The sequence below is a fragment of the Eubalaena glacialis genome, chromosome 6 (genome assembly GCF_028564815.1).
Source record: "Eubalaena glacialis isolate mEubGla1 chromosome 6, mEubGla1.1.hap2.+ XY, whole genome shotgun sequence".
Taxonomy (NCBI): Eukaryota; Metazoa; Chordata; class Mammalia; order Artiodactyla; family Balaenidae; genus Eubalaena; species Eubalaena glacialis.
In genome coordinates, this window is record NC_083721.1 from 83,191,281 (window position 1) to 83,213,981 (window position 22,701).

Genomic DNA, 22,701 nt, shown 5'->3' on the forward strand with positions numbered 1-22,701 from the left:
CAATCTAAGTACCCATCGGTAGATGAATGGACAAAAAAGGTGTGGTGTACACACACACACACACACACACACACACACACACACACAATGGAATATTACTCAGCCATAAAAAAGAATGAAATCTTGCCATTTGTGACAGCATGGACAGACCTAGAGGGCACTAAGCTAAGTGAAATAAGTCAGATGGAGAAAGACAAATACTATATGATTTCACTTAAATGTGTAATCTAAAAAACAAAAGAAATGAACAAACACAATAAAACAGAAACAGTCATAGATACAGAGAACAAACAGGTGGTTGTCAGAGGGAAGGAGGGAGGGAGGAGGGGAGAAATAGGTGAGGGAGATTAAGAGGTACAAACTTTTAGTACAAAATAAATGAGTCAAGGGTATGAAATGTACAGTGTGCGGAATATAGTCAATAATTATGTAACATCTTTGTATGGTGACAGACAGTAACTAATCATGGTGATCATTTTGAAATGTACAGAAATGTCAAATCACTATGTTGTGTACCAGGAACTAATATAGTGTTGTAGGTCAATTATACTTCAAAAACAAACTCACGAAAAAAGAGATCAGATTTGTGGTTACCAGAGGTGGTGAGTCGGGGAGGGGGAATTGGATGAAGGCAGTCAGAAGGTACAAACTTCCAGTTATAAGATAAGTAAGTACTAGGGATGTGGTGTACAACTTGATAAATATAATGAACACTGTTTATGTTAATGCATGAAAGTTGTTAAGACAGTAAACCCTAAGAGTTCTCATCACAAGGAAAAAAACAGAGGATTACTTAATTACAATTACTTAAACTGTGTATGTTAACACAATTTAATATTATGCAGCCATTAAAAATGATGCTGAAAAAGTATATTTCATGATACAGGAAATGTTCACAATATGAAGTAAGAAAGTGTTACAGAACAGCATGACTTTTTTTAAGCACACATACACACATGTATAGACTAACATAATATATACCAAAAACACTAATGGTGGTTATTGTCAGGAGATTGGGGATCATAGATTATTTTAATTTTTGGGGGGGAACTTACTTGTATGTTCCAAAATTTCTATATATATTACTTTTGTTCTCAGGAAAAAATTGTTTCAACAATATAAATGAAGTTATAAAGAACACTAGTGCCATGTGTTCTCTTTACTTCAAAAGCATAAGGCTTGAATTGGAGTATATGAATATACATACCACACAATGATGGGAGTTAAAATTTTACTTTTTAAAAAGCTGTGGGATCTCGAAATAATAATGTTTCTCAAAAATGGTTAGATATTTTGTTCTTTCCTTAAAATGTGAGCTTTCTGTGCCTGACTGTAAGATAAAAAAATTCCTTTTTACTACTACCTAAGGCAGGCCTGCAATCTTCAGGGGCAATACCATGTGGCTTCTGTCTGGTTTTGAATTAGTCCAGTGACCATCAGACTTTTTGACTGTAAAAACCGTCAATAAAATTTTTGAATATGCACTCACTATGTGATTTATTTATAAATTATATACCTGTAAAACTTTATTAAAATACCAAATATATATGAAAACATGCATGAAAATAGAAATTTAAAATGATGAGATAAAAGGAACAGAAGCTCTAACATCTTCTTCCTCACAACGTCATGGATTGTCTTATATGTACTCTACTCTGGACACCACTGGACTGTACAACCAGAAAACGTGGGCTTCAACCAAAAAAGACCAACCATATGTCAATCTGTTCCATTCAGAAGGTCTATAGGAAATTGATATGGGGTATTCTTCTGGCACTAGGTCTTTAATTTATCAAAGGTTATCCAGTTAATGGTGGTAGTGTGTTTACACAGGAAATATCTTCCAGGTCCATACTCTAGCTTACCTTGCTGCTGCAATTTGTAATCAGTGGAATATGCCTTCCCAATGATATTCCATACAGGCCTTAAGCATCCAAATAGTCCTTCAAGAAACCCACCACTGCTGCTGCCCGACCTGCTGAACTGAATCTTGATGTCTTCGGTTCCACTTGTGCCCTCTCCATCCACAGTGTTGCTGTTCCCATGAGACACGGCCATCTCCGATTCATCTTGTTCCCTTAGCTGAAGAACGCTGTTCTCAAACTGGTCCCTGGAATCCTCGCTTACACTTGTCAACACTGTTGTGGTGATGGGGCTGTTCATGCCCTCAGTTAGCTCTGTTTGCACCACCCCCTTTTCCTGCTGGTCCTTAAGAAGCTTGGGTGAAGGGTGGCTTCGCATAGGTGTGATGTCATCTTGTAGTCCATTGAAGGTTTTGTTTTCACTCAAAGGCAAGTGTGGGGAAGAGGAGCAGCTCAGGTGCTCCTGAGGGTTGGCCATCGTGCCATGAGTGTGCCCAGGGTCCTGAGATGACACTCAGAGGATCATTAGAAAAGAGTTCTGATGTAAGAGGGGGCTTCAGAACCTGGGGAAAACAGGAGGAGGTCGTGAGATCACCCTTTCTTTAGTCACCCACACCACTACACTTCCTTTTATAATAATAAAAACATTGAAACAAGGGGGATTGATTAAACAGTGGTGTTCATCCACATGAAGGAATACTGTGCAGCAGTTAAAAATCATGTTGTAGAAGAGTATTTACTAACATGAGAAAATGTTCATGACATATTAATATAAAAAATAGGTTAGAACAATATATACAATGTAAGCCATTTAAAATTTTTATTATTTAAAAGGATACACAAACACATATACAAGAAAAAAAGACTGGAAGGATACATCCAAAGAAGTAACAACAGTTAATTCTAGGTGGTTAGATTTGGGAGGGATTTATGTTGTTGTGTTTTTCGAGATATTCTAAGCATTTTGCATTAATATGTTTCCATAGACTGAATGGTTGTGTCCCCCCAAAATTTACATGTTGAAACTCATTTGTGATGCTGTTTGGAGGTGGTGGCCTTTGGGATGTGATTAGGTCATGATGGTGGAGCCTTCATGAATGGGATTAGTGCCTTATAAAAAAAGTCCCCGGAGAACTCCCTTCCCTCTTCTGCCATGTGAGGACACAGTGAGAAGATGGCTGTCTATGAACCAGGAAGCAGGCCCTCACCAGATTATCAAATCTGTGAGTGCTTTGATCTTGGATATCTCAGCTCAGCCTCCAAAAAACTGTCAGAAGTAAAAATGTTTGTTGTCTGAGCCATCTAGTCTGTGGTATTTTTGTTATAGCAGCCTGAACAAACTAAGGCATATATATTATATTTATAATCAGAAAAAAATTGTTTCCCTTCCCAAAGGTATAAATATATTTTTGTTAGAAACTACATTCTGTGTTATTATAAGTCACTGATGATATCTTCTGTTTGCTTTAGTGTCTTGTCCACTGGCACCTTGCTTTACTTTCTAAGGCATTCATTAAGGCATGTAGATAAATGTCTTGTGTATGTGACAGATAAATTCCTAAGATGTAAATTTTGTTTTACTGTACTGCACCAAATCTGGAGCAATGTGACCAAGCCGCAGCTCTTTAAACTTATTCTTTGCTTCTGATCTGTCCATTAGCACCAATTTCTCAGAGCTACCTACCCCCCTGAAAATAAAGACATGGAATTGTTCTAGATTCACCAGATCATGCAAAATCAATCTTAAACTTATCCAGTGTATGTCTCTTATCAGAAATTTACTTTCTTTGCAAATCCCTATATAATAGTCCTTCCTTCTTTCACTCTGTGTTAAGCATCAAGGATGTGCTAGAGGCCAGGGGATAAAGATGATCTCGCAGAGGGGGCAAAAGACAGGCCAACAAAGATTGACTGTACACTGCTTAACCAAGTGCTCTGGGAGCACAGAATAGGGAGGGATAGTTTCAGGGATAGCTGCCCAAAGGTGGTAACTATTGATCTGTTTGAAGGAACTGTAGAAATTCATTGGGCAGGCAGGAGAGGAGTGAGTGAAAGAAGAGGAAGAGGGTACTACAGGTTTGGAGAAAGTGTGAACGAGGGCATGGAAGGATGAAAATATGGAACAGATGAGATATCTTAGTGGCTGAAATGTAGGTTATATGTATATATACAGAGAAAGATAAGAATTGGAGAGAGTCAGGGGCTAGATTGTAAGTATGCTAGGCTAAGAGATTTGGATTTTATTCTGAAGGTGATGGGGAGCCATAGTATCCTATATTGGGGGTTACAAATAAAAATAGACCATTCTTATGTTATTAATTTCTCATCTTCATTACTGAGACCAGGGATTACTAGGGAAGTGAGACTAGGCGTTCCAGGTAGTAATGGGGAGCAGCAGGAGATAACTCTTGTAAAAGGTGGGCCAAGGTCAGCATATGGTGGACCTGTATGGCAAGCTAAAGCTTTTAGATTTTATCCTCAAGACAACAGAGAGTCATTAAGGAATTTTAAGCAAGGGAGTGATTTGGTCAGATTTGTAATTTAAAATCATACCCATAGCAGTAGAGGTTGGATTGAAGGAGAATGACTGAAGGTCAAGATATCAGTTAGGAGGAAGAGATCAAGTAAGAAATGATGAGGACCCAAACCAAGGCAGTAGCAATGGCAATGAAGAGGAGGGGACAGGTTTAAGAGGTAAAACTGGTAAGATCTAGTGATTGATAAAACATGGGGGTGGGTGAGGAAAAGGACAGGAGAGGAATACTTTCAGATAACTTACTTGGGATAGTGGATAGATGGACAATGTCATTAACTGAGATATGAAATATCAGAAGAGATGAAGTTTTAGAAAGAAGATAATTAGCTCATAAATGTAGACGGTTTAACGCCTACTGTGTGTTTCATGCACTGAACCAGATTTTTATTTATGTTATCTGATTTTAAAAAGACACTTCAGGGACTTCCTTGGTGGTCCAGTGGTTAAGACTGTGCTTCCACTGCAGGGGGAACGGGTTCCACCCCTAGTCGGGGAACTAAGATCCTATATGCCGCGTGGTGTGGCCAAAAAGGAAAAACAATAAAAATAAAAAGACACTTTATAGAGAGGAATTTAAAGAGAGGTAAACGTGGGAGCTTCTTTAGCTCAGGGACAGAAGTATCAAAATAATACAAAGGTGAACCCAAGTTAAATTAAAAATGTTTTTATTAAATGCATGCTAGGAGCAGTACCAAGTTAAATTAAAAATGTTTTTATTAAATAAATGCTAGAACCACGCACTAGGTTAGGTTCTATGGGCACAGGACATTACTATTACCATTACTACTTTTAATGGGAAGGAAGACAAAGGGCTTTACAATTTACGGAGTCCCGTTTAGGTAATCAGCGATGTGTTTACTCTCCAGGATAAAAAAACCAACAATGCCATTTGTAGTGTTTACCAATTTCCCTGGTATAAATACTCCCACCAAGGCAGATTTCAAGCTAATAACAACAGCTTAACAACCTGCTTGCAAAGTTACTAAATATTTGACAGCTGGCTCTTAGAAATTGGCATATAAACCAGCACCAACACCATCATCTTTGTGATAGTGTCATTTTCATTTGAAAGAAGTAAGAAACTTCTAAGGCCACATATTGAGTAAGCGGTAGAGCAGGAATTAAAATCTAACTCAGAATTCAGATTCTCAAATTCCCTTGCCTTTTTTTTACGACAAGGCACCTCTTACGATAACCCTTCACTTTCTTAGAGTACTTTTCCTGTGACCTTGACCTAAACACCTGATTGCCTGTTTAAGGAAGCCAGAGCATGGAATGGCTATCCCTGTTTTTCCCAGAAGGACACGGAGGCCTAGAGAGAGGTATATGCTAAAGGTCACAGAGCCAGGACTTAATACCATTTTCTTTTTCCTAATTCCAAACTCTCTCCTATACCATGTGGTCTCTGTAAGACATAGTTTCTTCTTTTCAAAGCTTATACACTACTTAAAGAGTTAATAATTACACCAAGGGAATTACCTCCTGCCCACTCCCACCCCATGACATACGAGCCATATTCTGTTCTACAGGCTGTGGGAGAAGGGGAACAAGAATGGGGCAGGAGAAGGTAGATTGGGCTGACTGCACTTGAGGTGAACCTTTGCAAGGAAGATGTGTTTGAAACTGACAGAGGAAAGGAAGTCAGGAAAGAACAAGACCATTAGCAGAGGCAGAGAAAAAACGACCAGGGCATGTGTGGGAGGGCTGATCACCTGGAAATAATGAAAGAGCCAGCTAAGGTTGGAGAGTAGTGTGCAATAAAGGTAGCTCCTTCACATATGGGCTCTGAAAGCTCATGAAATAATGCAGATAATTCTTCCCTTTAAACAAATCAGAAAACTTTAACTGTTTGAGGTTAGGTTAGGAGGGACTTAAATTCTAGGGCATGGAGAAATTTAGGGGCTGGGAAGCTGCCTGGGACTATAATGTTTGGGAAAAGAAAGAAATAAAGAAAAAGAAAAGCTGGAACCCTTCGCTACAGCAACAGCTGTTTGCTGAATTGACCGCCATTCCCCACCCCAGTCCTCTCCACTTCCTTCCTTTTTACTCATCTCTAAGCTCTGATATTACTGATCCCCTCATTTTGCTTTCCTGCTGACCTCCTGCCACAACCTTGAGCTGTCTCTTGCCTTTGGCCTCTCTGACCTTGCTCAGCCTGATCTCTTTCAAGACTGCTGACTTCGTATTTTCAGACTTGGCCACTGCCTTAGTAAAGTTGCTTCCAGTCTTTCTTTGCCGTTGGGATTCGTGGTTATCCTTTACAGCACAGGGCATATATCATGCTGTTGGCTCACATCAGACTTGATAATGCAAATACCCAAATGTATATGTGAATTTCAGCCAAACACCTATTTGTGCAATTTGTTCTTTGAACCCAACTACAGGATTTTATATTAATTCCTGGTAAATTTCCATTTTGTCCATTTTTATTCTGAGTTTCTTCTCCCTGATGACCTCATATTGAAATGAGCTCATATACAAAAAGTTAGAAAAACATGTGTTTGTTTTGTAATCTCTTCCCATTTCTTTTTTTTTTTTTTTTGGCCACGCCTCAGATCTCAGTTCCCCAGCCAGGGGTTGAACCTGGGCCATGACAGTGAAAGCGCAGAATGCTAACCACTAGACCACCAGGGAACTCCCATCTCTTCACATTTCTAAGAGGTTAATGGTATACATGAAGTGGACCTGTTCACACAGGCACTGGGAATGAGTCTAAAGAAGAGAACTTCAGCATGGTCATCACATTCAGTTTGATATTTAAGACATAAAGGAATAACAGGACCTTCAAGGAATATAGTCCAACCACCTGTTTTACATATGAGAATCAAATCCCAGAGAGATTGCTGACTCGCTCAATACAACTAATTAGTGTCAGAGCTAGAATGAATCCTCTTTCTTCATCCTATGATCTTCCCCTAGTCCGGTTGTTTATTCAGACAAATAGAAACAAATAGCCATGATAGCATGACCACTGATGACAAAAACGATAATAATTCACTGTGTTATTCTAGATGCACTAAAGCTACACCCAAAGAAGCACAAGCACCCATTTAGAGGGGTGGCCCTGCACCTGTTAACAGAGGAGTGCAGGGCACCCAGCTATTGGTGATTCAGTGGCTCTGAGAGTGGGCAGAGCTGATGGAAACCTCAAGGTGTGTATAAAGATATGCAGTCAGAGAGGCTTTCCTCTGCTCACCAGGAATATCAAGACCAATCGCAACCAACAAATGCAGAGAAATGGAGAAGCACGAGAACAAAGGGAAAGAAATCATCACCATGGCTATATTCAAATATGATCAGAGCTGACTCTACATGTAAGAGTGTAGGAGGATAAAAATATCTAAATTTTACCTGTGTTTGTACGTACTCCCACACACTGCCACTGCACAGTGAAGGAGCTGGTAAGTGGAACCTAAGGGAACACAAGCAGCCCCACCATCTCTGCCTCTGTCCTTGTCCTCTCAGTTCCTCCCTCTCTGTCCAGATTTGGCTCAGGTACCCTTTTGGGAACTGACTGTTTGGATATTTTAATTCATGAGAAGGCAAAGCTAGAATTCATTAGAAGGGGATAGAAAGGAAATGAGGCAAGGATTTTAAACACTGAGAGTCAAATGGAAAAAGATAAGGAAGAGCAGAGGGGCAAAAGGGCAAGGTTGGCGTGTCACCCTTATCAGTAGGAAGCTCTATGGGCAAGGCTGCAGGTGATGCTGCTGCTTCCCTTACAAGGGCTCCTGAATCTGCCAGGAGCACAAGGTAGTGCTTCCATCTCTGCCCTTTGGGCACACTTCCCTTGCCCTCAAAAGGAGGAAGTGGTTTGTGCAAAATTAGTAGGCAAGGGTTGGAGACAGCAGCAGATGTGCATTTGCCAGCGCACTGCCAATTTCTGGAAATTACCTTGGCTTCATGCCAAGATGGATTCGGCACAGAGAAAAAGACGAGTGGAAGAGGTCATGTGGCCAAATGGCCCTTGAGTTCTTGTGTTTTTATTATATAATACAATTTCCCCATGTTGCTAATAGAGGATAATTTTATAATAGATCAGATTTTGAGTTTTACATAATAAATATGAATAAATCAAAGATTTTGGAAAATTTTGCCTCACAAAGTTTTCAGGATGACTAAAATTGAATAAAACTTGAAAGTAAGCCTTATTGCTGAGATTTCTTGATTGATGCTCACCTCTTCCCAAGCTGTCTTATCACTACTTGGCATTTTCTTGCCTTAAAATGAACACAATGCTGCTATCCTAACTTTCTGGTTATTTCTCTAATTCACATAGCAGTATTTCGAGCACAAGTGAGATTTCTGCTGTTAGGGCATCATTCCCATTTTAAAACTGGGATTAAGTTACTTGCTCATAGTAATAACATAAAAAATGATCTTTCTAGGATAGAGGTCTATCACGGAGATCTTGATTTGAACTTTAAAAAAAATTAGATTGCTTTTCCTAACTGAATTGCAAAATTAATCAGATCAGAATAGTGGCCTACAATTGCGCCTTTACCCCTAACTTGCTCTCCTAACTGTGAACCCTCTACTGAAATCCCTATTTGAAAGGACAATAATAACCTCACATCAACCAAATCCACCGACCTACCTTGTCCCATCTTCTTTATAACATTTCATCCAATAATCATGCATTCAGAAATATTGATTCAGTGTCTACCATATATCTATATTTTTGGTTAAGATTATGAATGTTTAATAATATTAAAGTATGCTGGAGCCAGCAAAAAATAAAAATTACAAACAGGCAACCTCCATGTTGACAGATTACTTAATGAATATTACTACCTATAAATACAACTATGACTAAAGTTAAAATAACTTTATAATGTAGGTTTTAAAATGAATAAAGATGCTTCATTTTCAGAGTTACAGACTATGATCTTATCAAAAAATAGCAACGTGTGAGGCTTCAAATATACCTTCAGTCAAAGGCCAAACAAATTTCTTGACCAAAGGAATGGTTTCTCTATAACCTCCATAAATCTTTGATAAATAATATATACTAAGTGTTAATATTCCAGAATAGAATCAACATTTTCTGACTTAAATCTGACTTGCTATATGAGGAAGAAAATTAGTAACTAAATAAATCCACTTAAAATGTCTTAAAAAATAAGATACAGACATATATGCCCTTAAATATTTAATATGAATGAGTATAAAAATAATTATATAAGCCTTTCAAGAAAACAGGAAAATAGGTTTAAAAGGTCAACAGTGGTTATCACTGTTGTTTTTTAAAATTTTCTATATTTTCCTAAATTTCTAGTCTAAGCATGCATCACTTGTTGTTTAATCAGAAGTTTTCAATCCAAATCTTTGTTGCTTTAAACATATAGATGAACGAGCCATCTTTACTACATTTGCATATTTGAAAAATGATATGCGATGTTAAGGACATGGTCAGGAAAACTAATCGTCAATGTGTGCTGAGGCTTGCGAATAGGCATAAGAATCATTTATAAATTCAAAATGAAACGAAAAATGAATAAAAAACAGATGACAATGAGGAAACAAAAGCTGATGACTCCTATTTTGTTTTTACCTTTTCTACTAGTAAGAATCATATTCAAAAGGCAGAATAATCTAGATAAGAGAACTGAAACTTAAGACAGATGAAGAGACAAAGGCATATCTAATTATATCTTGATTATTTCCAAGTTCTAAGGTCAGATGAATTACACACTAATGCACTGAAACTCTTGCATTTAGGATCACAAAAACAACCTTTCGTAAAGAATTACCTTTAGGAACTGTGAGCAAGATATTCATGGAAAAGTAGGAGATACAGAAATACCCTAATTTTTTTTAATAAAGGAGGATTATAGAATATATAGATAGAACTGTGAACTTGAGCTGGTCCCTGATAACAGCACCAAGTATACAGTAAGCACTCAATAAAAGCTAGTCCCTTTTCTTCTTTTCCTTTCCTGTTATTTTGTGCCTTTCCCCTCTTTTTTTGGGAAATCTATGACTCTCCTTAAGATAAATTGTTCAGGAGAACAATTGAAATGACCACTGAAATTATTTTAAAATTATTATTTAAAATTTAAATTATGTTTTAAAATTAATGCACACTTTCATATTGTTTCCCAATCAACCAATTCAGAACCTTCTATGCACTTCATCATATAGAGAGCAACACTGTGAGGGGCTAAGAGGGGAACCACTGGACGAAGATAGACCTGGATTCAAATACTAATCATTAACTTGACCTTACTCTCTCTCTAAGCCTCAATTTCATTACCTGTAAGTGGTGATAATAACAGAATCCAACTCATAGAATAGATTAGATGATTATATGAGATAACGCATATATAATGCACTTATCTAGCACACAGTAAATCCTCAAGACTTGTTAGCTATCCAAATCTTTAACTAGAAAAACTAGAATGAAAAGATATATGTCAATATACTCAATATATGAGATCAAGGGGCATGAAAGGAAGGGCAAAAGGAAGACAAGTGAACTTTCTTAAAGAAAGTGGAAAAATGACAAAAGTGGGATAAGAGAGGGATAGATCAATATACATAGAAATTGAGGCACATTTAGCTTGTAACGTTCATTTGAAATTATAAATGAAAGCACAAAGAATCAATAAACAGAGAGATACTGGGTCAAAAGGGCAAAAGGAAGATGGAAGACAGGTGAGGAAAATCCCAAACGTATGCAACTTCTTTTTCATATTTAATTTCCTTTGTCTTTGATTTAATTACAGCAGTTATTTTTACATTCCAGGTTTCAATTAAATTGAAAGAAAAAGGGAAGGCTCTATGTAGCTATAATATTTGGGAGAACATTAATACTATGTAGTTCTAATATTTGGGAGAAAAAAAGTATGTAATTCCCATGGTTTTAACATTGCTATATTAAATTAGGAGATAATTTTATTGATTCAAGAAAATATCTCTGGGAAAAGACTGCTTATGTTTTAAACAGAAGAGCAATTAGAACGCAGGAGAACCACTGCAGAACTGTGTTCCCAAAGGAGAGTATGGAATTTTCTTGCCTAGAGATCGACATGTTTCTACATCACGTTATGTACACATGAAGACATTCTGTCTTTCAGGAACTGCTTAATTCTACTCTTGTCTCACCCACCTTCCTGGAAACATTATAGTTTTCAGGCAGCTTGCCTTCACTTTTTTTATGAAGACCTCATCCCTAGGGCAAAGTCTAAAACGTTTGTTGTGGCTCTAGGCCTAGAGAACTTTGTACAATAGCAACTTCCCACAAGCTTAGAAAAATAATAAAAAATAGTCCTTAAGTGATAAATTGAACATTGTAGTAAAATGTGTACTCTAGATTCAAACTCTCTGGTTTGAATACTGATTCTGTCCATGGGGAAGTTCCTTATCTTTGTGTGTCTCAGTTTTTGCAGTCAAAAACTTGGATAATAAGTGTATCTACCTCATAGGGTTGTAATGAGGACTAAGTAAGATAATACTTGCAGAGTGCTTAACATATAACCTGGTACAAAGTAAGCACTTAATAAGGTTTTGCTATTTATACTTTAAATTAATAAATATTTTATTCTAAAATAAGACTGTATTCTTTATTAATAATAATATCCATATTGTTAAAGGAGTAAGATCAAATGAGTACGTATATTTTACAACAGTTTTGTCCTTGGTCATTCCAGGGATATAACCATAGAAAAAGGGAAACTTAAAGTTGTCCCAGAGGATGGCTATTTTCATTTTATAATGAAAAGACCATTTATTTCCAAGGAGTTAAGCAGAGCAGCTTAGCCCAGAAATAAGCAATGGCCCCAGCCTGCGGGATTTGACGCCACTATTCATTGACCCCAGGCCCTAAGACCACTTTGACCCACTCTCATAAGTCGCCATGCTTTGTCTAGTTTGCAAAAAAAAAAGTTTTTTTGGATGTAATTTGAAGAATTATAGATGTTGAGAGATTAATAAACCCCTAACTAGGAGAGAGTACAAGTAGCACAAGTAATTAACTTGATGTTGAGAATAAAAACATACTTAATAATTACTTAATAACATCGTGATGTCAACATATTGATAAATTAATAAATATTAATGTTAACATTTGTTTATTATGTCATATGTATCTTCCTTTGTAGACTGGGCATGATTCTAAAGACAAAATAAGCAGAATCTAATTAGAGGTTAATTCATATTCCAAATGTACTAGGAGTTGAACTGAAGGAAGCTTTTTTAGGCTGTAATAATCATTTTTCTGAATTAAGGTTTTCTGGAGTCTGTATGAGGAGCGAGCAGCAGAAGCAGGTACTAACACTGAAGTTGGTGCAGGACCCTGTATTAGCCCAGACCCTGGCAAGAAAGAGATGCCACACTCAAATGGGGCAAATGACGAGAATTTATGAGACCACATACAAAGGTGGGGGCAGGAAAAGCAACAGGGATGGTGTTATTCCCCAAAGCTAGTGACAGTCAAAAGGCTGTTAACTGAGCAGGGGAAACAATTATTGCCAGAACCTGGAGAGCATAACTATAGAAGAAAGTCATCCAACAAGAGCTGTGGCTTTGGTAGAGGGATGCAACCAAAGTTTAATGACCTGATAGGGAGGGAGCCAGGGGAATTAATATTGAACCCCAACCTCACGCTCCTCTTGCTCTCTGAGACCCTGCAGGTGCTTTCCATTGGTTGAACCCAATAGAAGACAAGAAGGCAAGGAAGTCCATTAACGCAGCCTTCAGAGGCACAGAACAGAGTGCTCTGAGAAGGACTGAAAATGGATCTGATCCTAAGCGTCAGCCCAGTGCAGGTCCTCCTGCTAAAGGCAGAGACATAATGGCCAAAGCTGGAAATGCAATGAGCAGAGCTAAGCCCCTGCTAGTAAGAGGTCTCCCTCTGGCTTCTGGATCTTTCAGTTTGGTGGGAACCCTTGAACTTCGGTGTCAGTTATGGGCTCTGTAGCAGTTGGGTACCACTGGACAATCTGTTCTTTCTGCCTGGGCTGAAGTATGGGGAATATTTTCCCCTCTAGATATATAAAATACTATTTACTATATTCAGGTCATCTACGAGTCTTACTACCATGTACTATGTTCCAAAAAAAGCATTTCATCAATGAAAACTAAATGATATCCACATTTTGATTAAATACTTAGAGTGGAGGCAGCTTGCTACACATGGGTTCTGAAAAAATGGGCTTCCTCATGTGGTTTATGTGAGTTTTAAATGAGGTAAGGTACATGAAAATGCTTTTCAAGCTATGAAGTAGTATCCTGATGCTGTCACTATTAAAATATATGGCAGCCATAGGGAAATGATGGATACTGTACTGCTTAGTAAGAATTGTTGTCAGGAGCTACTGCTCAGGGCTCTAAGCAGGTGAGAGTGGAAGGAAAATCTTTTTGATTTTATATTTTGAAATTATATTATGAAAGTTCTCTTTTCCCATTAAATTTACTGTTAGTGTTTGGACTGTTTAGTTGGACAGTGAAATATAACTGAAGTAGAGCTATGAATATAACACATTACACACTTGTTTTATACTATATAACATGAAAATGAAATAATTCATTGCCAGCTTAGTATAATAGAGTTATTGAAAAGCATCAGTAACAGAATTCCAATGATATATGTGGAATTTCCCACAAAGCTGCAGATCCTACAAACTGTTCCTGGGCAAGTCCTGCTTGTTCCTGGCAGGCAAGAAGTTGTCAAGGTTCCTTCTGCCATCTTTGCATTGCTTTTTCAGGTCTTGCTTAGGAATGATAGAAACAGAGATTGTTAGAATTGGAGGGAGCAGTGAGTGGGTGATAACTTCTATTTTTAAAGAGAAACAACTCATCCTAATTAGTTTGTAAATTTCCTAGGGGTAGAATCCAAGTATTATTTATCTCTGTTACCTTGTCCCTCTTCTTTTCCTCCCTACCTAGCCTCAGCACCTAGTACAGGACCTGTGTAAGATGATGCAGTTTACTTTTTGGATGAGAGAACTTCACACACACACACACACACACACACACTCAGAGCAATTTGATAAATAATACATTAATAACAATAGCTAACATTTGCTGAGATTATTGCCAAACACTGCTCAAAACACTTTCCCTATATTAACTTCTCTAATCCTCACATCAACCCTTTGAGAAAAGTACTACTATTACTCCTATAGTTATCAAAGCAGTTGGGGCATAGAGTGTTTAAATAACTCACCAACAGCTACTAAGTGGTAAAGACAGGGGTTGAACCCAGTTCCACTCCAATTCCAATTCCAGAGCCTGAGCCCGAGTTGAGTCCAAGCCCATGATGTTAGTCACAATGTCCTACTGTCAATATTATAATGGGCTTCTATTTAATTAAGAAAGGTCTAAGAAAAATATGGACATCTTACCTCGAGGTTAAGTTCTATATTTAGGATAAAATGTAAAAATTCCTAGCAACAAATAAAGACAAGTGGAAAATTCTAAAATATGCCCACTTTCTACAGGGTTTACTCCATTCTGTTTTAATATTAAACCCCCATACTTGCACTGTCCAATATGGTAGCTTCTAGGCATATGAGGATATTTAACCTAAAATTAATTAAAAATTAAATGAAATAAAAATTCAGTTCCTCAGGTGCAGTAGTCCATTTCAAGTGCTTAGTAGCCACATGTGAGTAATGGCAACCATATTGGCTAATACAAAATAGAACATTTCCATCATCACAGAAGGTTCAGTTGGGCAGCAGTTCTCCATATGACTCATTCATATTAACAGATCTGTTTGTTGTGAGAATTAATAAAGATTACTGCTTCCCTTTGTACATGGGAATTTGATAAATGCATAGAACTCCATTAGCTCCTTTAAAATAACAGGTTTGCTACCAAATTCTAGTAATGCCTGTGAATAAGATGATTTAAGTACAGTTCATTCTAATGATGGTTCATCAGGATCAAATTAAAGCAGAGATTTTTTAAAAGGATTTTCCAAGGGACCATAGTCAGTTGTCTAAAATCATTAGAAGAGCCAAAGGATTCATTTTCAAATACCTAAGTAGTTTCAACAGTCATTTGTGGAGAATTTTACAACTGAAATTGGATTGCTATTTTTCTCATAATTACCATTCCTTAAAGTTCCTAATCATAGGACTAGTGTAGGTGAAAGGCAGAAAACTAGGGGAGGGCTAATGGAGGGAAGGCTGAACAGGACCAGAAGTTTCTACCAAATCACCAACAGCTCTTGTCACTTCTCAGAGAAAACTGTACAGATAACCAGGATAAAGACTCCAGGGGGAACAAGGAACTCTAGACTCTGGATCCAATATCCAATTTTAATAGAGAAGTAATTAAAACCATATTAGTGAAAGATCCTATTGCTTTAGACTTTTACATTTCTCCTTAATATTGTTTTTGCTCACAGAAGCACAGCAGTTTTAATTTTTTAAAGTAATGATTCAATCCAGATGATATTCTAGAAAATGTATGATAGGACATTTTGAGCTTTACTAAGAATAGAAGTTTGACACTGGCAAAAATCAATCATTTTTCACCTGTCTCCTGTCACTATTTTGGAATGTGAATTTGACTTTGTGCTAGAGAGTAATCTAAACCCATCATTTAATTATTCATTGGTGTAGTTTCCATTTCTACTCCAAATATATAGCTAAAATTTTCAAACTACTAAAGGATCCTTGATGAGGATAAATATCAATAAATATTAAATATTTTTTCTAAGTGTTAAAAATGTACAAGACAGTTCTAATGGAAAGAAAAATAAATGCAGAATAATCAACCATTTGTGAGAGTAAACAGTATATAGTGCCTCAATACAAACATTAATATTACAGAGGATAGAATTTAGACATATTTAGCTGCCTCCCTTCAGAAATTAAAATTTGAACTCATTACAAGTGTACGTTTTCAATCACGTGTTCCTAAAAAGTTTTCTATGAGTCCATTTATATGAAATACATTTATAGAAAAGACATAACCATACAGAAAACAGAAAAGTGGTTAACAGGGAGAGGGTTGAGGGAGAGGGGACCTACTTGAGCTTTTCTTCCCTTTAATTCCAATACTGAGATCTGCAAAAGGCATTCTGAAGGCAAAGTCCCCAAGCTGTCCTGAGCAATGGCAGAATCACCAGAATACATCAATAGCCTTCTGACAGGCTCCTTAGAAACTATCGGTGTTCTAAGGACACCGATACTTTTCCTGACACTTTTACTAGGATGCCTCGGACAAAGTCCAGTTAGTTGTGTAACTTGTGGTAAGCTTTGTTAAAATGCAACCACATTGCTTTAGATTTATAAATTTCCATTCATGCGTATATTAGAATTAATTTTATATTTAGAATCCTTTAACATCCTTTGTGACAGATGTACCTCTGGGTGTTTCTAAATGAAAGTTAATAAACATGAGTCTACAGAATAAAATGAGCAAGAGTTTAGCACAGTCAAGGTTACTTGTCCTTAGAATCTAAAAGCCATTCCTGGAGTTTCCTACGCCAGAATCAGTGTTGACTGAAGGTTGAGGTAAAGATCTAGGGTGAGGTGGCAGAAAATGGCTAAGGAAGGAGACGTTAGTTATATCCTGAGGGTTCACAGACAAACACATAATCACCTCCTGTATCTTATCCCTCACTTACTGAGGCAAATCAAAGTGTCCTTCTCATTAAATCTTTAGGGTTTCTAACGTCCTTTCGTGATTTTCTTCCCTTTCTAGGCATGCTTTCGATATTAATTTTTAAACTTTATTTTACTCGATAAAAATTTTGTGGGAATATACCCCACATCTCCTCTGGGATGATCCCACTCCACTGTATAGTTTATGACTTTCACTTGAAGAATTTTTCCACAGAGCCCATAAAAACAAGCAGTTTCATTAGAAGAATGGATTTTGCAATGGGGCATCAATTCAACCTCACTAGACTGAAATAAATTGAGCACGAAAATTTAAAATATGAAAATAAATAAATAAATAAATAAATAAATACCTATGAGGAATCACAGAGTCCTTATACCTAGTCAACTAAATGGCCTTCTTCTCATAATCACTGAAATGACAATAGGGTGAGGATAGTCCACCAATTATACCAGTACCTTGGAAATTAACCCATTTACAACGCCTTGGACAATTCAGGTTTGGGGATTAGTGATATATTCTATTAGCCTACCCATGGGACAAAAGTAAAGACATGATTGGCTGTGGTCACAGAGAAACTCAAAGAAGAGTCTGATTATTTTTTAACCCCAGTAGATTCAGGTTCTGATTCTTACTCTCTTTTTCTCTCTCTCCTTACTTACAACTAGGCAGAATCAAGAGAAAAGACTCAACTTTCACAATAGCTAGGATTTAGTTTAAGAGTCAAAGTGGTAGAATAAAAATGTATTTTGTGAGGAGGAAGGAAAAATTAGGAGTATGGGATTAATAGACACATACCAACATATACGAAATAGATAAACAATAAGGATTTACTATATAGCACAGGGACTATACTCAATATTTTATAATAATCTATAATGGAAAAGAATCTGAAAAAAATATATATTTAGAAACATATATATATATATTTTTGAATCACTTTGCTGTATACCTGAAACTAACACAATGTTGTAAATCAACTATACTTCAATAAAAAGTAAATGAAAAAAGAATATATCCTTAAAATCACCCTATATCAGCTCAAAGAGATTGTCTTTATTCTTTTGTACATGTTTCAATCGAATTAAATATGACCACTGCTTTACCTGGGCTTAAAAAAATGTATTTAGCGTACTCCTAAATAGGCCTGCCATTATACTGGCTTTATTTCAAGTCTTTCCTTGACATGGCAGTATAATTTAATTAAGGGAAGGCGCTACAAAAAGAAAAGTTGAGAACTAAATTGCAGGCTAGGAATGGCTAAATTGAGAGTCAAGTGGTACACTAGGCTTCCTGTTTTTCTGATTTCAAAACGTTTTAGGTAATTTTTCCTGACTACTCTGGGGCCCTCCAGTCTTTTTAACTTTTCCACTACTGGACTCTCACTACTTTTTCACCTAGGGTCACTACATTATACAATTCTAAGGGGCTTCATCCCCAATGACAGCCCTATTTTTATTATTTCTCTCTTCCCACAAATGTTTCTTAAAGTAGAAACTATTTCTAATAAGATCAACTGATCATTTCACTTTAGGGAATTACAACCAAGTGCTTTTTTTTTTGGCCACGCCACGCAGCATGCAGGATCTTCTCCGACCAGGGATTGAACCCATGCCCCCTGCATTGGACCACCAATGCACTTAACCACTGGACCACCAGGGAAGTCCCAACTAAGTGCTTTGGGACAACAACACACAAGAAAATACTGTAAAGGAACTTGAGTTATCTTTCTAATTCACTCACTGCTATGGCCTGACTATGTCCCCCCAAAATTCATATGCTGAAATCCTAACCCCCAAACATTACAGTATTAGTAGGTGGAGCCTCTGGAAAGTACTCAGGTCATGAGGGTGGAGTCCTCATGAATGAGATTAGTGCCCTTATAAAAGAGGCTCCAGAGAGCTCCCTAGCCCCTTCCACCATGTGAGAATAAAATGAGAAGTCTGCCACCCAGAAGAGGGCCCTCATCCAACAATGCTGGCACCTGATCTCAGACTTCCAGCCTCCAGAATTGTGAGAAATAAATTTCTGTTGTTAAAAGGTACCCAGTCTGTAGTATTTTGCTATAGCAGCTGGTACAGATTAAGACACTCACTCAGGAAACATGCACTGAGCATGTGCCAGACATTGTGTTACCATGCCATGGATGATGGAATAAAGACAGTTTAGAAAGTCCTGCCCTCAAGGAATATACAACCTATTGTGTTAGACAGGCAAGTAAACAAGTAACTAGAAAGCAAGGTGGAATTAAGAAAGGCTTCAAGAGCTGTATGTGCCATGACACGGCAGTGAGTGCGATGACTAACTCTGACTGAGAATATCAGAGGAAAGCTTCATAAGAAAGAGACACTCATGTAACAAAGTGGGACCCTAAAGGAAGAGTAAGAGTCATACCAGTGGGAAAAGGGTGAGGGATGGAGGAGGCAGAAGTGCTACTTGGAAGAAGGCATACATTCTTATCAAAGAGAATTTCATAAAGAAAATAATGGAAGGCAAGAAAATAAATGGCATTTTCCAGGAATAGCAAGCAGTTTGGAATAGTTGGAGCAAAAGGTACATGGAGGGCAGTGATCAGCACAGCTGTAACTATAGAGTGGCGTCACATCATGAAAGATTTTGAAGGCTGGGCTAACAAGTCTTTTTTCTCTCATCAGAATAATTTCGCTTCTTAAAAACCGTTACTCATTACTTGTGTAATGATCAGAAAACTTCCTATGCTAAAACCACAGGAATTAAAATCAGGAAAATATATAGTTTTTGAAATCATGCTATCACATTAAATAATGTGTATATACCTTATTAGCTAAAAAGCATTGTTTGGGGGCGTAAAATTGAGGCAGAGTTTTCCTTAAGTCACTCTGGCACAAACACATTTTTCAGAGCCACTTCTAGAAATCTGATAGTAGACAGGAAGGACTAAAAGTGCTGGCCTTTGAGCAAAAAGGGGCATGTCACAGGAAATCAACGTACTGAGATGCACTGAGATCATCATCTAAGGGCTTATGACAATTTTATACATGCTAATAGAACTGGCTACAAAATTTTCAGAGCTAGAGCAAAACGAAAAAGCAAGACCCCCTGTTCAAGAACTAGTAAGAATTTCAATCTAGAGACAGCAGAGCATTAAACCAAGAGCAGGGCCCTATGCAAGTGCCCCCATTACACACCCGTGAAGTTGGCCTGACTTCCAACTCTAACTTTTAATGATAATCCAGTTAGTTTCCACAGCCTGATATGTGTATAAGAGCTCTCATATTCAAGTGTGAATTTTTGACACCAATTTACCCCCCCAGAATTTATCCCATTCCCACCAATGTGCTTTCCTCTCCACCTTCCCTGGCAGTGGTGACTACAAGAAAGCCCTTCTTAGAGATGTGCTAACTCCTTCACTTGATCTTATAATGCCGTTCTTCTGCTCACTGAAAACTCAGGCTTTCTGTTCTTAATCATTTGTGTTGAAAATTTCCCTTCTTCCTAAAGTCTTCACTAACAGGAGGTATGGTAATAAGTTCTCAACCACATCCAGTATTTAATCTTAATTGATGCACTGTTTAGGCTACTATTTATGCAGAGTTTAAGTATAGCTGCCACTGCTGCTGCTAATACTGATGATGTGGTTGAGTGCCTAGGTACGGTGCTGGGCACTTTACTGTCCTGAAAATTGATCAGTGGATGATCCTGTTGCTATCTGATTTCCTTGTTCTTTATATTTTAGTCCTATTCCTCAGCATATTAACACTTTCCCCAAAGAAAAAACAGAGGAAGGAGAGGGAAAAAAATCACTTGGGTCAGACAATTTTGCTACTTGTTAATAGGGTTGGTAAGAAAAAACTGTTAATGACTCAAAAAAAGATTTGAAACAACAACTTAACTACAGCTCCTATATTATCTGTGCATTTCATTTATTCTCCCTGACATTCAGTGGATAAACTGACTGTTAGGTTTATCTATAATCAGTAAGTTAGCTATCTTAGGCAATAAAATCAGAGAAGACACCATGTTTTTTTGAATCGCATTTGTACAACACACATAGCCTTAGCTGTCAATAGAAAAAATTGAAACAGATCGTTTACTGTAGCTGTGAATTCTACTCAACCAATTGATATGTATATTATGCTGAGCCTTGTGCTTCGTGCTACATTAAAAAGGTGCATGTTTTCATATTATGAGTGTACTATTATCATTGAAGAACTTCAGACAAGACCCTCCTGTGGCTCTGAACCTGAATTTGGTTCAGTGCTGTCTGAGCGGGGTTAATTTGTTTAAACTTCGCCAATTTTAGAACAGCAGCAAATCTAAAGTCAGAGGCTCTCAACTGATTCGAATTAAACTCTTTGGATTAGATTACTCCTATTTGCATTCGCTAGATTGGAATGATTTCAGTCTACTAATAATTTCCAAAACCCTGTATATGTAGCTGAAGTTTGGCATACAGTTTACCTTTTTCTCCATTTTTGTCTTTTTATCTTTGGTTTGAGAAGACCATATACCCCCATCCTGTGATGATGAGAAGGAGGGAGGTTTTTCTTTTTACATGCAGAAGGTCTACTTAGTACCTCAGGACACTGTGCCTCCTGAGCCACAGCTTAACAGCATTAGCAAATGCAGCTCAGCCAGAGGGGAACTGAACAGCAGCTGAGTCAGTCTAATAATTTACACTGGGGAAAGCCTTTGGAATTCAGAGGCACATTGCCCAGCTGGAGAGACAAACCTAATCTTTGCTAATGATGTTCCTCCCTCTCTTTCCTATCAGGGCTGGGCTTTTTACACATGCGCACATAATTATATATGCACACTCGGAGTCTAGTGAAGCCAAACAACACAGCACCCAGGATTAAATTACACAGTAAGACTACCAGGCGTCATCTGGCCTCTACATCCTGTCTAATAAATGCTGTCCATGGTTCACATTGTGGAGCTGTTAAAGATCGTAAGAGTTCAAAAACATATACAGCAAAAAAAAAAAACATATACAGCTACATCCTAAAATTCAAAAGGGAAAATATTATGGTGATATTAAAAGTGATAATATATGACAATATTATTTGAGGCTGAATACAGTAAGCTTGACTTCTTAAATTGACTTAAACAAATACATATTAGAAAACAGACACATGGATTTTGTTCTAAAAAGGACTTGAGGCTATTGACAAAAATGCACACAGTACAATAGGTAAACAGGTGAAGGGAAAATGAGAATAAAATGTAAAAAAAAAAAAGAACAAAACACCAAGGAAAAAAACAGTAGGCAAAAATAATTTGTATGCTAGCAACTGTAAAGATGGTTCACAAATTTGGACCAGAGCTTTCTGTGGATCAAAGTAAGGAGAAAGACACAATTGTTCAAGTAAGAGAATGCCATACCAATTGTCCAAGAGCAGTTTTTACAATACTAAGGCCCAAGAGGCTTTTCTTCTACTGATCCGTACAAAATGATAAAATAGCCTCAACAATACCCTCATAGCAAATACAGCAGCATTTCTTGGACAGTTTTTAGAGCACCTCTCCATTCAAGGTAAGTTTCCCAAGTATTCCAGAAAAGCAGTACTTACAGTAACAGATTCCAAGGAAATAGCTGAAATTCTGATTTAATGCAGAAAGGGATGGACTACATCTTCAGGAAATCTTTCCCTGATCATTATTGATCACACTCAAGCTTTCCAAAAAATTAAGTAGCAAGAATTGCAGGTTCTATTCTCTGGCAAGAACCTGGAACGCAAACAT

General features: G+C 37.4%; 1 protein-coding gene across 1 annotated transcript in view; it reads right to left on the reverse strand.

Annotated features, from left to right (window-relative positions):
- Positions 1-22,701, reverse strand: part of MAP3K13 (mitogen-activated protein kinase kinase kinase 13) — a 164,769-nt gene that overhangs the window by 42,027 nt on the left and 100,041 nt on the right. The window contains exon 3 of the mRNA XM_061194389.1: positions 1,866-2,425. Within this exon, the coding sequence (XP_061050372.1) occupies positions 1,866-2,340 (475 nt within the window). The 5' untranslated portion in view covers positions 2,341-2,425. The remainder of the gene's footprint in view (positions 1-1,865; positions 2,426-22,701) is intronic.